Below are 15,116 nucleotides of genomic sequence, written 5' to 3' on the forward strand. Positions count from 1 at the left end.
CTTCAAAAGCAATTGGTAAAAGTAATACCTCATTTCTTTTACCAATTTGTAATCAAGATAATTTCTTTTTCTGACCATTTTATACAATCCGACTTTTAACAGTCTTAAAAAAATTAAAGTAGTAGTCACCAACTTTCATTAAATTAAAGAGAAGATTTTATAAAATGTAGTCTCTTAAACAAATCAGCAAGTAGTGTTAACCAATACATAAGAAGCTTAGCCTGGCTATAAGTTATTTTAAATTAAAAAATAGTAAAGTAAGTTATTTACTTGTAGGTTATTGAGAGAATGAGAAAAAACAAATACTGCACCCAACTATGAGGAACTAAATTAAAATGAGAAAGAAAATGATTCCCACGTAAAACTTAAAAACAATAATAATACTGAAGCCTATAACTGATAAAAACACAAGTTAAAAAAAGGAAATTAAATTTAAATTAATTTATTAATTAAAAAATCAAATTTAAAAAAACTGAAACAGAAAAGCTTGTTAGAATAACAAAATAAAAAGTGTGATTAACATTAAATAAACAAAAATGCTATAAAAAACCCCACATCAGCTGACATATTTTTAAACCGCTAATTTTTTCCAATTTATATTAACTCACCTGAGAAATATAATTTGTTACATCATTATCTAAATCTTCTAATACTTCTAAATCCTGCAAGAGCGACAACGTAGAAAATTTATTAAGTAATATTAATATTAATTTTTATTAAAAACTAAATTTTTATTAAATCTACTACGTAATAAATAAGATTATTCAAATATCATTGACTGTGGTTTTTTTAAAATCTTCCCATAAATAAAACAACAGAAAGAGAAAGTCTAATCCATCTTCACAAAAGGATAAAAATGCAAGCAGAGATCAATTTATGATCCATACCTAAGATTCAAAAGGAAGTTATAGTCCATGTCTAATGGTGATTTATTTCTATATTTTCATGTATTCTTTAAAACAAAAAAATATAGAGGACTATCACATTTCCACTTAGATTACAATAAAAAGTTAATTCTAAATACTATAAAAAGTAAAACTAACATATTTTCATTATATAACAAAAATTCATAACAATATGATAAAATGTCACCAGTTGATCAGGTGACAGACCAACTGACTTAAATGCTAAAGATCCCAGTACTCATGAATTAAATTACTATTTTTGTTTATTCATTGACCCAAATGAATGAAATTCTCAGAACAGATTTTCATAATTTATGAAATATTTATCACAAAAGGTGGACCAGAAAAGATACATACTTTTTGGCCTGAAAACCTATCAAAGATAAAGAATATCCCTAAGTTCCAACACAACACAAAAGATTATACAGGTAGGATATACAACTTTTAAAAATTATTTTCCTTAGCATTTATTTAACTTTTTGCAATTTACCTATTTAGTATGTAGCAAGATGCTCAATTTTTGAAATTTAATTAAAAATTAAATTTAAAATTAAAACTAAGTTTTAGGCATCATTTTTCTGCAATTCTTTCATTCATTACAGTACTTTTAAATTATGGCAAGCTTAATAAAAAAAATTTGCACATTTTTTTTTTAAGAATAGGCTGATAAATTTTATAAACACTGTTTTTCTTGTGTATTTCATACAAATGTTTAGTGTAAAAAAAATAGTGTAATAGATTAAGTTTTTATAACAACTATTATTTATTATACCCCTTAATGTATTTTTCAGTAATATGTTGCCTGTTTTTAATATGCATGTCTATAAGAAATGTTTATCCAAACAGAACTAATGTTGACAGGGTTTAAAAATTATATGTCAAATAAAAATTAACTGGACTTCTTATACTAATAGTCTTACGCTTTTTCCAAATAAATACTTATTTAAAGGAAAGGACCAACTGAAAGTACAATTGTGAATTAGCATATTTTTGAACATGTATCTATTATGTAATACGTTAATAGCATTGTAATACATCATTAAGATAAAGTTTTTATCATTTTGCAAGTTTCATTTTACATGAGGCACTAGTGTTCATATAACTAAAGTATGCATAAAATAAGGAAAGTTATATATACATTAACAAAAAACTAATATCAGCAAAAACAAAAAAGATTAATTTAAACATCACCAGTAGTATAATTTATTTCACTAGTATCGTACATAAAAATAAACCATCACTCTTTGTACCTTATCATACATGTTGCGATTCTTTCTTTCACCAGATCCCTCCACCTCGCTATCACTATCGAGCAAAGTAGGATTATCATCTTCCTTAAGAAACAATTCTAAGAGTCGAGAAAAGGCAATACCACTGAGTATGCACACAACAGGAGTTAATGTTAGCATAAGGCGCACCATAACACCAGCAAAATAAACTGCACTTATTGCATATAATACAACTGCAAAAAATAATTAAATATTTATTATAATAATTAAAAAAAAAAATTAACATAAATATAAATAGTATGAAAATTTACATTCTTACATCACAAAAACAAAAATAAATTAACAAAATCTAAAAAACTTATCTTCTAAAACAGCTTCTGATCGGTATTATTGTCTAAGCAATATTAAAATGCAACAATGCTGCAAGTAAAATGAACAAAACCACAACCATAAATATGACAACCAAGCAGCAAAACTTTATGGTTCAATATAAGTTATCCCTGCTCTATGCAAATATTCATAAGTATCCATATAGCCCACACTGAAATGGTATTTTATGATTCTATTTAGATTTGTTAACCATGAAATATATGCATACATTCAATTTTTATGGAAACAGATATTGGGAAGAAGAAATAACAATTGATTAATTAATTCAAACATTCCTTTGCCAAACTAGACGTTGATGTTGTTTACAGCTTTATTATTATTTACTTAATAAGATATAATTTGCCCACTTTCAGAAAACCTTATTTTTATATGAATAAATAATTTTTATTGTTATTTCTTAGAGTTTTCAACAAAGAACCATGTGGAATGATGCTTACTATTCCACACAAGTAATAATTAAGCCAGATAGATAATTAGTGAAAAATAAAGCAACTATGATTACCTAAAAAAAGTAGGTAGATCTTTTTTGGGTAAATTACAAAAAACAAAATACAGTGTCAGGGCTAGAGGTAACCAAACGTAACAGCTTATATTAAGAGAATCGGTTAATATTATAATTAATAAATCTTTGTTTTTTAATAAACACAGCAACTCACAAAGTTTTAATGTAGGTTAATCAATTTCAATCTGTGCACTTTTTGTAGCTCAGCAGACGTCTAGATGATAATCTAACTCTTGCCAGATATTTAGGAGCATCTACGCGGCATTATTAAGCAAACAGCTTCAATAATTCTCTGTTTTAAATAGTCCAGATCTTGAATTTTTCTTTGGTACACACAATTCTTAATAAATCTCAAGCAAAAAAGTCCAAAGGACTGATATCTGGAGATCTAGGTAGCCGTGAGTTGGATCTCTTCATCTGATCCAACATCCAGGAAAGTGTTGTTCAAGAACCTTGTAACATCTTCATGAAGTTTCCAACATCTTGTTGGAAACCAAAGCCTGCAGGAATCTGAAGAACAGCAAAGTTCTCAAGCATGTCAAAGTACGTGTGCCCTGTCATAATGGACTCCATGAAAAAAATAAACAAACCAATGATGCCATTTTTGTGCAGTCCTAACCAGAAATTGACTTTCGGTTGTCACTTTCATTTTCAATGATGTATGGGGATTTTCAGTACCAAAATTCTACAATTGTGTCTGTTAACTTCCCTGCACATATAAAAAGTCATCACCAAATAATAACATATCAAGATAATTAGGTTTATTTTCTACACAGTCCACTAACTCTGCAGCAAACAAATATCATAGGTGGCGATCATTTGATTTAATGTGAGAAGGAGTAGTACACCCACAAATGGAGTGGCTTATGAACAACGTTGTGAACAGTGTAACAATGAATTTGCAGTTTGTAATTAGCCTGCCTAATTGACTTCCCAGGATTAACAGTGAATGCATCATATACACAATCCACAGTCTCGTCACTAACTGAAACTTTTGGATGAATTATGGTTTGTGAAACCAAGCTTCTAGTCTCTTAAAGTTGTATCCTACTGATGAATAGATTTGGATGTCAGAGGATCGACATTCCATTCAGTTTGTTCATCCTGTTGAACTCCACTAACCAAAGCAAGCACTGAAACCTTCTGTTGTGGAGTCCACATCTTGACCAAATACAATTGCATTGTGAGTCGGCTTGCCTATACATGCATATTCTGCTGACCTTGGGAGTATACAGAACAAATCTTGAGTATTTCCTTCCGATTAAGCCTACAATTAAGAGATTACGATGACTGGTTTTTTAAATATAAGCTATTACTTTTGGATACCTTTAGTTCAGATACCCTGTAATAACAAACCATAAATAATATTTCTTTGACATTTAATTTAGAAATGTTTCTATGAAAGACTCACAATCCACCTATTTTTTATCATGCTAAATGTAATTTTAATTTTTCTGTACTGTTATATCTATGTATGTATTATGTATGCCACATGCTCCTAAACATCTGGCAAGAGTTAGATTATCATCTAGATGTCTGCTGAGCTACAAAAAGTGCAGAGATTGAAACTAATTAACCTAAATTAAAACTTTGTGAGTTGCTGTGTTTTTAAAAAAAAATAATTATTGAATTATAATCTTAACCAATTCTCTTAATATAAGCTGTTACTTTTAGTTACCTTTAGCCCTGACACTGTATTTTGTTTTTTTAGTAATTTGACCCAAAAAAGATCTACCTACTTTTTTTTTGGTAATCATAGTTGCTTTATTTTTCACGAATTATCTATCTGGCTTAATTATTACTTGTGTGGAATAGTAAGCATCATTCCACGTGGTTCTGTACTGTTGTATCTACGTATGTCAATATGATTTATTTGTGAATAATGATGTTTACTTTTTAAATTATCTACTATGGCATTAGCACTTCATTATGATCATTTTTCACTAATTTAATATAATCACTAATAATGTTAACAGCAAGCAATGAAACTACATCCAACACTTTACTCTGGATTCAGTTGTAACAAACTTTTTCTTTTATTTCCAATTATACTACAGCTAAGGTCCTGGTTGAGATGGTTAACTATCCTGATTATATGTAATTTCCCGATAGATTGTTATCTGTCCTTCCCTCACCTACCCTTAACTTTTATTCCTTTTTCATAGGATAAATGCCATGGAAAGTAGGTAAGCTGCTGCCAGGCCTAAATGCCAGCTTGTGGCAACAAGCTGGCATTTAGGCCTAAGTAGCTGATAGAACGGTTTCTTCTTTACTGTGACTCAAAGGGGCAATGATCTAAATTCAATCTAATATGGGATACTGAAAAATGTACTTAAAATATATACACTTCCAAATTATTGTTATATATTTCATTTTTAAACTTGAAATTCTAATCTTTTGGGGAAAATGCTTGAACGTTTAATAATATTTATGAAATATATAACTATTACATTCAAAAATTAAAAAAGAAATTTTCACTTGTCTCATTAGAATTAATACAAAATTAACTCAATTTTCTAATGGAGTATATTATTATTGCAGAAATTATACTTAACTTTTAAAAATAATTGAAAAAACCATCAAGTATTATGTTAAAAACTAAAATTAAAAATCCTTAATAAAAATAACAGAAAAAATTAAACAAATAGTGCTATAATATAGAAGAAGTGGTTTTGAATGCATTACCTCAATACCAAATTAGTGTACCCACCCCACTCAAACATTATTACTACAGAATTAAGAATAAGACAAAAATGCTAAGAAGTCTATAATTTCAGGCTAAATTATATTCCCAAATGACCAAATCCAACAACATTTACATGCCTTAGAAATTTTACTTTGGTTTCTTAGAGTGCAAGTTCTGTGTTGTATTTCATAATACTACTGTGGAAACATCTTCCAACAGTAGCAATTTTAAAAATGCAATAATGTAAAGGAAACATTAAATAAAAACAGTGAAGCTACATAAATACAGATCCAATGAACATGTTAGTTAAATAATGGAATGGAAAGCGAGGTTTTCTTAGAATCAGTAACTGTAGATCGGCAGCATTTAGTAGCCCAAGAGACAACATCACTTACCAAAAACTAAGCACTTACTACACAAAACAACAACTAATAGCTATTAAAAAGATATAATGCACACTGCTATCTGACATATTGAATAATTTGTGCTGTACAATTAAATAATAAAAATAACCAATGACTTCAGGTGTTTGTAAGACAGTAAAATGCACCTCTTACTCCCTGATAATTTCATGACAACAGGAACGATTCAGGGAATATTTGAAAATTGAAGGTATGAAGTACAGATAAGAACAACTTAAGTTAAATTGGTATCCATAAATTACCAAACACTGGGTGTAGTTACTTTACATACAAGAAGTATTTGTCAATGATTAAGAACCATAACTATATAAAAAGACTTTACTGACAATTTAGCAATAAGTAAATTTAAACATAATAAATCAATACTTACTGTATTTAGTAATTTAACAGTAAAAAAAAAAAAATATTGTTTATGTTTCTCTGAAAAATCTAACAAACAAAGAAGATAATTCAAAAGTGTGTGTGTCACACACACATATTTATTCTGTTAACCCAAACAGATATATACAATAATGTAAGCTATAAAATTTGTGATAATATGTTCTCTGAAACAAACTGATTTCTTTTTAATCCCTTACAAAAAGCATCTCAAAGTCTGCAGTTGTATCATAAATCAATATTTTTTGAAAACGGTACTGTAATACCAACAAATTGTAAAAAAAAGAAAACATTAAAACAAAAAAAACACCTTGTAAAAATTGTGAACATTATTAATGTACCAGCTTAGAGAAAACCAAAGTAGATCGATGTGACACATTTTGATTTTATAATTCTAATCATAATGGTTTTGAAAACTATTATTAATCTAAAATGTTTTTCTTTTTTTAAATTATTAATTTTTTTTTTTTTTAATTATAGCCTCATATGCTGATTTTTCTCTACAGATTCAGTCAATACTTAAATTAAATAACATTTTTGTTTAGCATTTAACAATTTAACATCATAATTAAGAATAAAAATATGGCAATGGGGATACAACAACAAGGAAGCTAAAGAATACATTAACTTAAGAAACGGTATTATGGTTTATTTAACTACCAGGGCACACATGTAAACTGATGAAGGAGAAGATAAAAAAAATAACATTACTATGATAAATAGTAGTATTATCTAATCAAATAAAATGTTTGTAACCTCTAACATTTAACAATTAACTAAACAATAATTAATTATATAAACAGTAAAAAAAATTAAAAACAGAATGAGAGAGAGGGGGGTAGTAGAAACAATAAATAGTATGCGAGCTACAAACATTAAAACTGAATTAACACTATCCTTCAATGACTCAATATTTTTTGTTTAACATACACAAACAAAAGCAGATAAAATTCCACCCATCTGTAGATCAGAATAATGTTCATAATGACATACAATCAATCAAGTCAGTAACAATTTTTAATATAATAGTGGTTTAAAAAAATGAAAGTAAAAACAATAATGTACTAGCTTTTAATTGATAACTGTAAATAAATGAATTGAAGATTTTTAATACACCTAATAACTAATATACTTTTTTAGTTTCAGAGCTTAATTCATTAAAAGAATCTAAGCAAACTTACCAAACACTCTTTCATCATTAATTTCTTTGATGCAATACCAAAGTCCAACAGGGAATGTAGTCACTAAAATGTGTAAATCAAAAAAAAATGAAAACCATGTTGTAGGTTGATGTTCAGAGACAGATGCTATTATAGGTATGTGTATCTTAGCATAACCAGTATCCCACAATGAATAAAATCTAAAAAAAAAAAAAAAAAAAAAGTAAATGTTAAAAACAAGATGTACTAATTAAATGAGAATTAAAGTAATAAATTAATTTAAAAACTCTTTCTTTAATTCAAATAATAATGCAATAGTGTAACATTATAATTAGCACTAAATTAGCCAGTAAGGTGCAACATTTTAAAATTGTTGTTATTAAGATAATAAATATTATATTTTCTGCTAAGAACACTATGATTGCTATGTTACTGTTCACCTTTCTTAGCTCCATTCTTTATTATATTTTGATGCATTACGAAATAACTCCATTGTCAAACCTTATTGTACTGGTACTTTAAATTTCAGTTACTCTTTATTATAACATTTAGTCAACTCCCCTCCTTTATTTGACAACATATCTTCTTATCTGGCCTTCTTCTTGTTTATTTATTAACAGTTACACTTAACTTTTAATTTTATTCATCTATTCCTGTTTACAGTAAATTGAGATTCTTGAAAAGCACATCCATCTGACTGTTGATCTATTCATTTATGATCATTTTATTGTTACTTTTTAATTTGAAGATTTCTAAATTTTCTAAAATATTCTTTTCCTTTAATACAACTGTGAATTAATTTAATTGATTCTTCCATTTTCATTGGGGTATGTCCTTCTTTTATTAAATGCATTGCATAATTAGAATATTGTTTCTGATTTTTAAAAGATTTATGTGTTCGTAATATCTTCCAGTTTTTAATTTTAATTTTCTTCTTATCTTACTGTTGTTTTCCTTATCTTCCAGTTTTAATTTCCTTCCCATTTATCCATTGTATGCTGCATTGCATTTACATTTTATTTTTTACATACCAAATAGTGAATATACATTTGATAATTTTTATACACTGGACAAACGGGAAGAAAATTAAAATTAAGATATTGTGTATAACAAATAAGATCTTATAAAATAAATAATAAAATAACACATGAGATGAATAATTAAAAGATAAGTATAACCATTAATAACAAATAAAAAAGAAAACCAGATAAGGCATGATGTCAAAAAAAGGAAGGGATGTTGACTTAACAGAAATTTAAAAGTATCAGATAATAAAAAAATGGTAAACAGTACTAAACATAGAAATTATAACATTGTTTTTTATAAATAGTATATTAGTTTTAAAAATTAGTAACTGCATATAATTTTCAATCAAATAATGATAAATTTAATCACAAAGAAAGAAAATAGAGAGAAAAAATATCATAGATATTTTGAAGACAAATAATAAATAAATAGGGAGAAAATAAACACATCATAAAAGCTATAGTAAATACCTTTAATATATGAGAGGTTATCTCTGAAGTAAAGACAGTTTCATTGTAAAAAACTTTATTCTGAAAACTTTAAGAGAAATAAAAAATATTTATAAAGTTTATATTTTGTATTTATAAACTAAATATCTTTTACTAATTCCCTATAATTTCGCCACATGAATTAAGAAATTTATCATAGCAATACACCAGCTTCAATATACCCTCATTGTATTCTTCTGCCACCGGTCTATTTAGCCACTGATTAACAGCATTTTTATGTTCATTGTCACCAGTGAATTGCTCAAATTCAAAAATTCATTCAATTTTCCAAACAAATGGTAATCAGAAGGAGCTACGTCCACAGACTATATGGTGGGTGGGAGGTGATCATAAATCTCCCATCCAAATGTTCTCAGTAAATCATGTGTCGGACCCACAACATGTGGACATGCATTATCTTGCAGCAGGACGATGCCATCAGTCAGCTACACACATCGCTGATTTTGAATGGTGTGCCGCAACTTACGTAAAGTTTCGCAGTAGGCTTCTGTTTAGTCATTCCACATGGCATGAAATCAATCAGGCAGTATGCCAAGCCGATCCCAAAAGACTATGGCCATCAGTTTGCATCCAAATGGCTGTGGCTTGACCTTTGTTGGTCTCATTGACAACTGAGGATGATGCCATTCACTTTACTGCAGTTTTCTGTCTGGCGGGTAATACGAAATCAATGTTTAATCACCAGTAACAACTGAATTAAGAAACTCATCACCTTTTTCTGTGTAGCACATCAAAAATTCCAAAGCAGATCCCATTCAAATTTTTTTGTCATATTCTGTTAAGACGTGCGGCACCAACATGCACAAACCTTTCTGAAACCTAAAAGGTCAAGAACAATGTGACCAATAACAGCTCTTGAAAGATCAGGAAAAAGAAGGGCCAGGTCGGGAATTGTTGAGCAATGATCTTTTGTGATTTCATCATCGACATGTTTCAACAAATTCGGTGATTATCGAAGGCCTCCCTGAACATTCTCCATCACGCACATTGATTCTGTTTTCTAAACCTTTCACACCATTTTTGGACATTTCTTTCATTCATTACATTATCACCATACATAGCAACCGACTGCCTATGAATTTCAGCCAGCTTAATGTTTTGATGGTTTAAAAAACATATGACTCCATGTATTTCACAGTCAGCAGCAACATCAATTTTTTAATTTTCCTATTGTAATAACTCACATGTAATCAAAGTACTACAACGCGACAAGTTACAGACAACAATGCAGTATGTACATTACTAGTGTGGCCATTAACAACAAGTTCATCAACCTTAAGGAGAGAAAGCAACCAACCAGGCACAGCCATAGGTCACATTCACATGTCACTAGCAAAATGTCCGAGCAGGAAATACGATCACCCACTGCGCAACAAATTATAATCTGATTTCTTGCCAACAAAAAAGGTATCTTCTGAAATTTTGACTCAACTCCAGGCACAGTTCAGAGATGCTATGTTCTCAAAAACTCAAGGACACTCTGGATATAACAAAGTATTGGTGAGGAGGGTTCCATGTCTTTTCTCTGAGGCACAGAAAATTGCCCAGGATATCAGTCAGCAGCTTCTGAATCGCTTTGAGGAAGAAGTAAAGGCATTTTTGGATCATATTGTAACCTGCAACAAAACATGAGTCCACCACTACACTCCAGAAAGCCAGAGAACAAGTATGGAATAATGGGAAAGTGGAGGAGGAGGGACCGATCAAGGCCTAGAAATGTCTGCTAGAAAAGTTCTGGGAACTGTGTTCTACAACTCAAAAAGAATGATGCCGGAAACCAATTCTCAACGTCCTCCTTCTCCACGATAATGTACAGCCTCATACAGCAGCTCAGACCCATGATAATTCACTAAAATTCATTGGACAACTCTTGAACACCCATTGTACAGTCCAGGCTTGTTACTGTGTGATTTCCACATGTTCTAGGAGGAGAAAGATTAGAAGAGATGTCACAGTTGAGCAATGTGCGCAATAGTTATTGGAACAGCCAGCTTGTTTTTTTGATAAGGGGATCAGGAAGCTAATTTATCTGGTGGAGAAAATGTATTTCTATTGAGGGAAACTATGTAAACAAATATTGGTTTATATTTGAATGACCCTTGTATATTTACACAAATTTTTTTAAATAAAATTTTAATTACTATTTACCTGCCACTCCATGGTGCAACAACACCATAATAAGTAAGTACTACTACAGTTAGGAACACAAAACCAGCAGCTGAAAGAGCCGCAAAAGTGAAAAAATATTTGAACTCCGCCTTTGATAATACATGTTGCATATATTTTAATACAGCAAAAACTAATATTAGAGCAAATACACCTGAAAACAAAAATAAGAAAATTAGTCATCGATTTTCTAAAACTGTCCTTAGGTTTTTAAAAAAATTACTTAGTATAAATATCTACTTATTATATAAGTAAATAATGTCAATAAAATAAACAGCATTAGAAAAAAGACTCCAGAACATTGGACATAACTATCATGTATCTGATGTATGTCTTATTAATAAAACATGTATCTGTCTCACTTTACTTGTCACATCAAGATCTTTAAGTTCCTACACTCATATTCAGTTTTGCACAAACATTATTTCCATAAAAGAAAAACAGTTTTTTTTTAACACTAGAAACAAGTAATAAATGTGAAAAGTAAACAGTAGAGTGATATTATAATCAATCGTTTTAGAATATGAATCCACAAATACAATTGTATTGTAAGTGATCAGAGATTTAAGTTTAGCTATAAAAATAAAGTTACTGACTTACATGCCAGCTTTTTTCAATAAATTAGGCATAGAGAAATAAAACAACTAGATCAATTAGTCTTAAAATTAAAAAATAAAAATAAAAAAAACAGAATGAGCATAAAATATTCTGGCAAACAATTCTGTAAATAATGCTAACAATTAATATAAAGTGATGGAACTTATTTTAACCTACTTTTATTAAATTATATGTTCTGGCTAAGTTACTTTAGAACACAATACCAGACTAGTTAAACTAATTCTCCTTAGAGTTCAATACAAGATGGTGAACTGCATTCTTTATAAATTACCATTACTAATGGGTTCATAAAAATGTAATATCACTGGGAATACAATACCAGAAGCTAACCAGTATGAAGTAAGATAAATGCCAACAAACAAAGTCGCATTCAATGAACCAGAACCCAAAAATCAAAGAAGTTAAGAACACATATGTAGTTCTCTGTATGTAGTAGGAATTTGTTAGTTGATAATGACCAAAACAGTAAATGAAACCCAAGTTAATAACTAAAAACACTCTTTGAATTGGTAAAAAATTAAAGGTGCAATTTACTCTTGGTTAACTCCACACTGTTAAATCCATACTGTTGGATGTAGACACCAAGGCTCATTTTCACCTTAACTGCCATAAAAATAAATTTAAAGGAAAAATGTTTCTCATCTATCGATCATAACAAACAGGGCAAATTTCACTTTTATAAAAAGAAATAAGTAGTTACACTAATTACAAAAAGTATACCATAGGGGACAGTATATATTTCTTTAATTCACATCTTATTAATTTATATTAGAGCTAATTACTGTTATATAAATATTATAAAGGATTAAAAATAAAGTAACATTTATTTTAAAGATAATTAATAAATTCCATACATCAATATTCATAAAAATAAAACTAATTCACCGTTGAAAATAAAATATATTGCTCGTATCTTAAACCAGATACTTTATTTTAAGTGATAGAAACAACTGTTATTTATTTTACTCAAAATATAGCTAACACAAAAAAATAAAACAGTAACAGCAAATAGATACATTTTGATAAAATAAGAACAATAATACCTGAAGCAGCCATATGTTCACTTGTGCGAATCGGTTGAAATCCAACAAATGGTATCTGCATACTAAATAATAAACCAAGTATGTAAAATGTAGTATAACTAGTAAATAATCTACTAGAGTAACGTCCCATTAACAAAAGAACAAATACATGGAGTGGAATCAAATTTATAATAAATACATAACCACCCCAAGCAGAGACCTAGAAAAAAATAAATAAACTATTAACTTATTACATTGTAATTTATTTCTTTATTATTACTTTTTAGCATATTTCTTATTAAAATAATACTTCCATTTAAAATGGACTACAGTAAATAACATAATTTTTTCAGCTATTAAGATAATGTTGGTCTACATAAGCAAGAATAAGTGTTGAATCCTAATCATTATAAATGACTTTAGTGGTTTAAACAAACTCAATAATAAAAAATGGATTAATTCTTTCTATTAGTTACAAAAATTATGTTTTTTTTTTTTTACTGCTTTAACAAATTATTTTTTGCTGTTTAGTGCAGTTTAAATAATAAAAAACATTCTAAACAATTTTTTTCATATTTTTATTTTTACTTTTTTAATTCTACAAAATTGCACAATTTTATAACATATAATACATTAAGTGTTATCATAAATGTTAACATGATTCTACATCAAACTTTCAGAACGGCAATGGTTTTTTTAACCCCATGTTTTAAATCTATTTTATTACAATTTTGCTAAATATCAATTAACTAAAGTCAGTAATGACTGATTACCACACTGTTACCAGGAACTGTTTCACTGACTGAAGCATTTGATAAAGGTCAGATCTCTATCAATCCTTAATCAAATCGTTAAATAAAAACTCCTAAAAGGAAGAATATGCAGCAGATGCAAAATCTAATATATTTTTCATATATTTAAAAAAAAAATAATCAAATATTAAGGCTGTTAGTCTTGTTTTCAGATTCAAGTGACTACTACTGAGCAACATCATTAAATGTACCTTAACAACCGAAGTAACCAGCAAATTAAAAAAAAAAGATAAAGATTATATATAAAGATAAAGATAAAACATAAGATAATGTTATTTGGACCTGGATCCTAAAAGACAATAGAACATTACTTTGGTCATTAACGTTCATTAATAATACTGCTCAATAGAGATCACGTTGAGTCTGAAAACAAAACAGACAACCCTAATTTAACTGGACCAATGATCCATTTACAGTCTGTTTCTCAACTAAAACTAAACAAATTAAAAAAAAAAAAAACTTAAAAGAGTTTACAATTAATATCTAAAACGTACCATGTAAAAATATGACAAAGCAGCAAGACATGCCCAAAATACAGATCCAGTTTTGACTGATTTTACCTAAAAAAAAAGAAAGAAAAACGGCAATAATAAAACCTCAGTTAAATACTTTCAATTCATCAACAGACTATTATATCCATTTCCTGAATAGAAACAAGTAATTTTACAAAATAGAATATCCCATATTAACACAACTCACAACTGCAAGCACATTTCACTAAAAATGAAAAATTGTGATTAACAATAAAAGACAAAAAAATTACTTCAACTTTCATTAAAGAAGCAATTCCAGGAAGCAAAGTCAAAGAAACTTTACAAAACAAGCATCTTACACAAATTTATCAGGCAGAAAAAGTTGATGCTAGCTGTTGTTGGTTTACGCATCTGGATTTGTCTCGATGTAAAGATCCAACAAAAGATTTTTGATCTACTGTTTTACAACAAAGTATAAACTTTTAAATCAATGCTTTTAATCTCATAAAATAATATTTTTCAGACATACCTTCTCAAATCTAAAAACTTCGGCTGCTCTAGCAGTATTTCTTATAAACCAGATATTTTACATATAACAACCATTAAAAGAAAGACTAGAGGAAATTCCATAAAGATTAACTGGTACAAATTAACATACACTTAAACAATAACACTCTAAATGCTAAACAATATAACACTATATTTTTTCTAAACAGTAGAAAAAAAAATTGATGTTACCTGAGATTTTATATAAGCGAGTTTCATATAAATGAGGTTTTACGTGGCAAGTACCATATAAATCTTTAAAATACTGTAAT

The 15,116-nt window shown here is 28.6% G+C and overlaps 1 protein-coding gene across 10 annotated transcripts in view; it reads right to left on the reverse strand.

Annotated features, from left to right (window-relative positions):
• Positions 1 to 15,116, reverse strand: part of Stt3B (catalytic subunit 3B of the oligosaccharyltransferase complex) — a 79,154-nt gene that overhangs the window by 35,822 nt on the left and 28,216 nt on the right. For 7 of the 10 annotated variants that reach the window (XM_075366674.1, XM_075366673.1, XM_075366671.1 and 4 more), the window contains exons 4-9: positions 14,320 to 14,385; positions 13,035 to 13,233; positions 11,356 to 11,527; positions 7,694 to 7,872; positions 2,156 to 2,367; positions 609 to 662 (exon numbers count right to left, since the gene is read on the reverse strand). In XM_075366674.1, coding sequence (XP_075222789.1) covers positions 609 to 662; positions 2,156 to 2,367; positions 7,694 to 7,872; positions 11,356 to 11,527; positions 13,035 to 13,233; positions 14,320 to 14,385 — 882 coding nt within the window. The remainder of the gene's footprint in view (positions 1 to 608; positions 663 to 2,155; positions 2,368 to 7,693; positions 7,873 to 11,355; positions 11,528 to 13,034; positions 13,234 to 14,319; positions 14,386 to 15,116) is intronic. The other 3 variants (XM_075366669.1, XM_075366678.1, XM_075366676.1) reach the window with 1 other exon arrangement.

The sequence above is a fragment of the Lycorma delicatula genome, chromosome 5 (assembly GCF_047948215.1).
Source record: "Lycorma delicatula isolate Av1 chromosome 5, ASM4794821v1, whole genome shotgun sequence".
Taxonomy (NCBI): domain Eukaryota; kingdom Metazoa; phylum Arthropoda; class Insecta; order Hemiptera; family Fulgoridae; genus Lycorma; species Lycorma delicatula.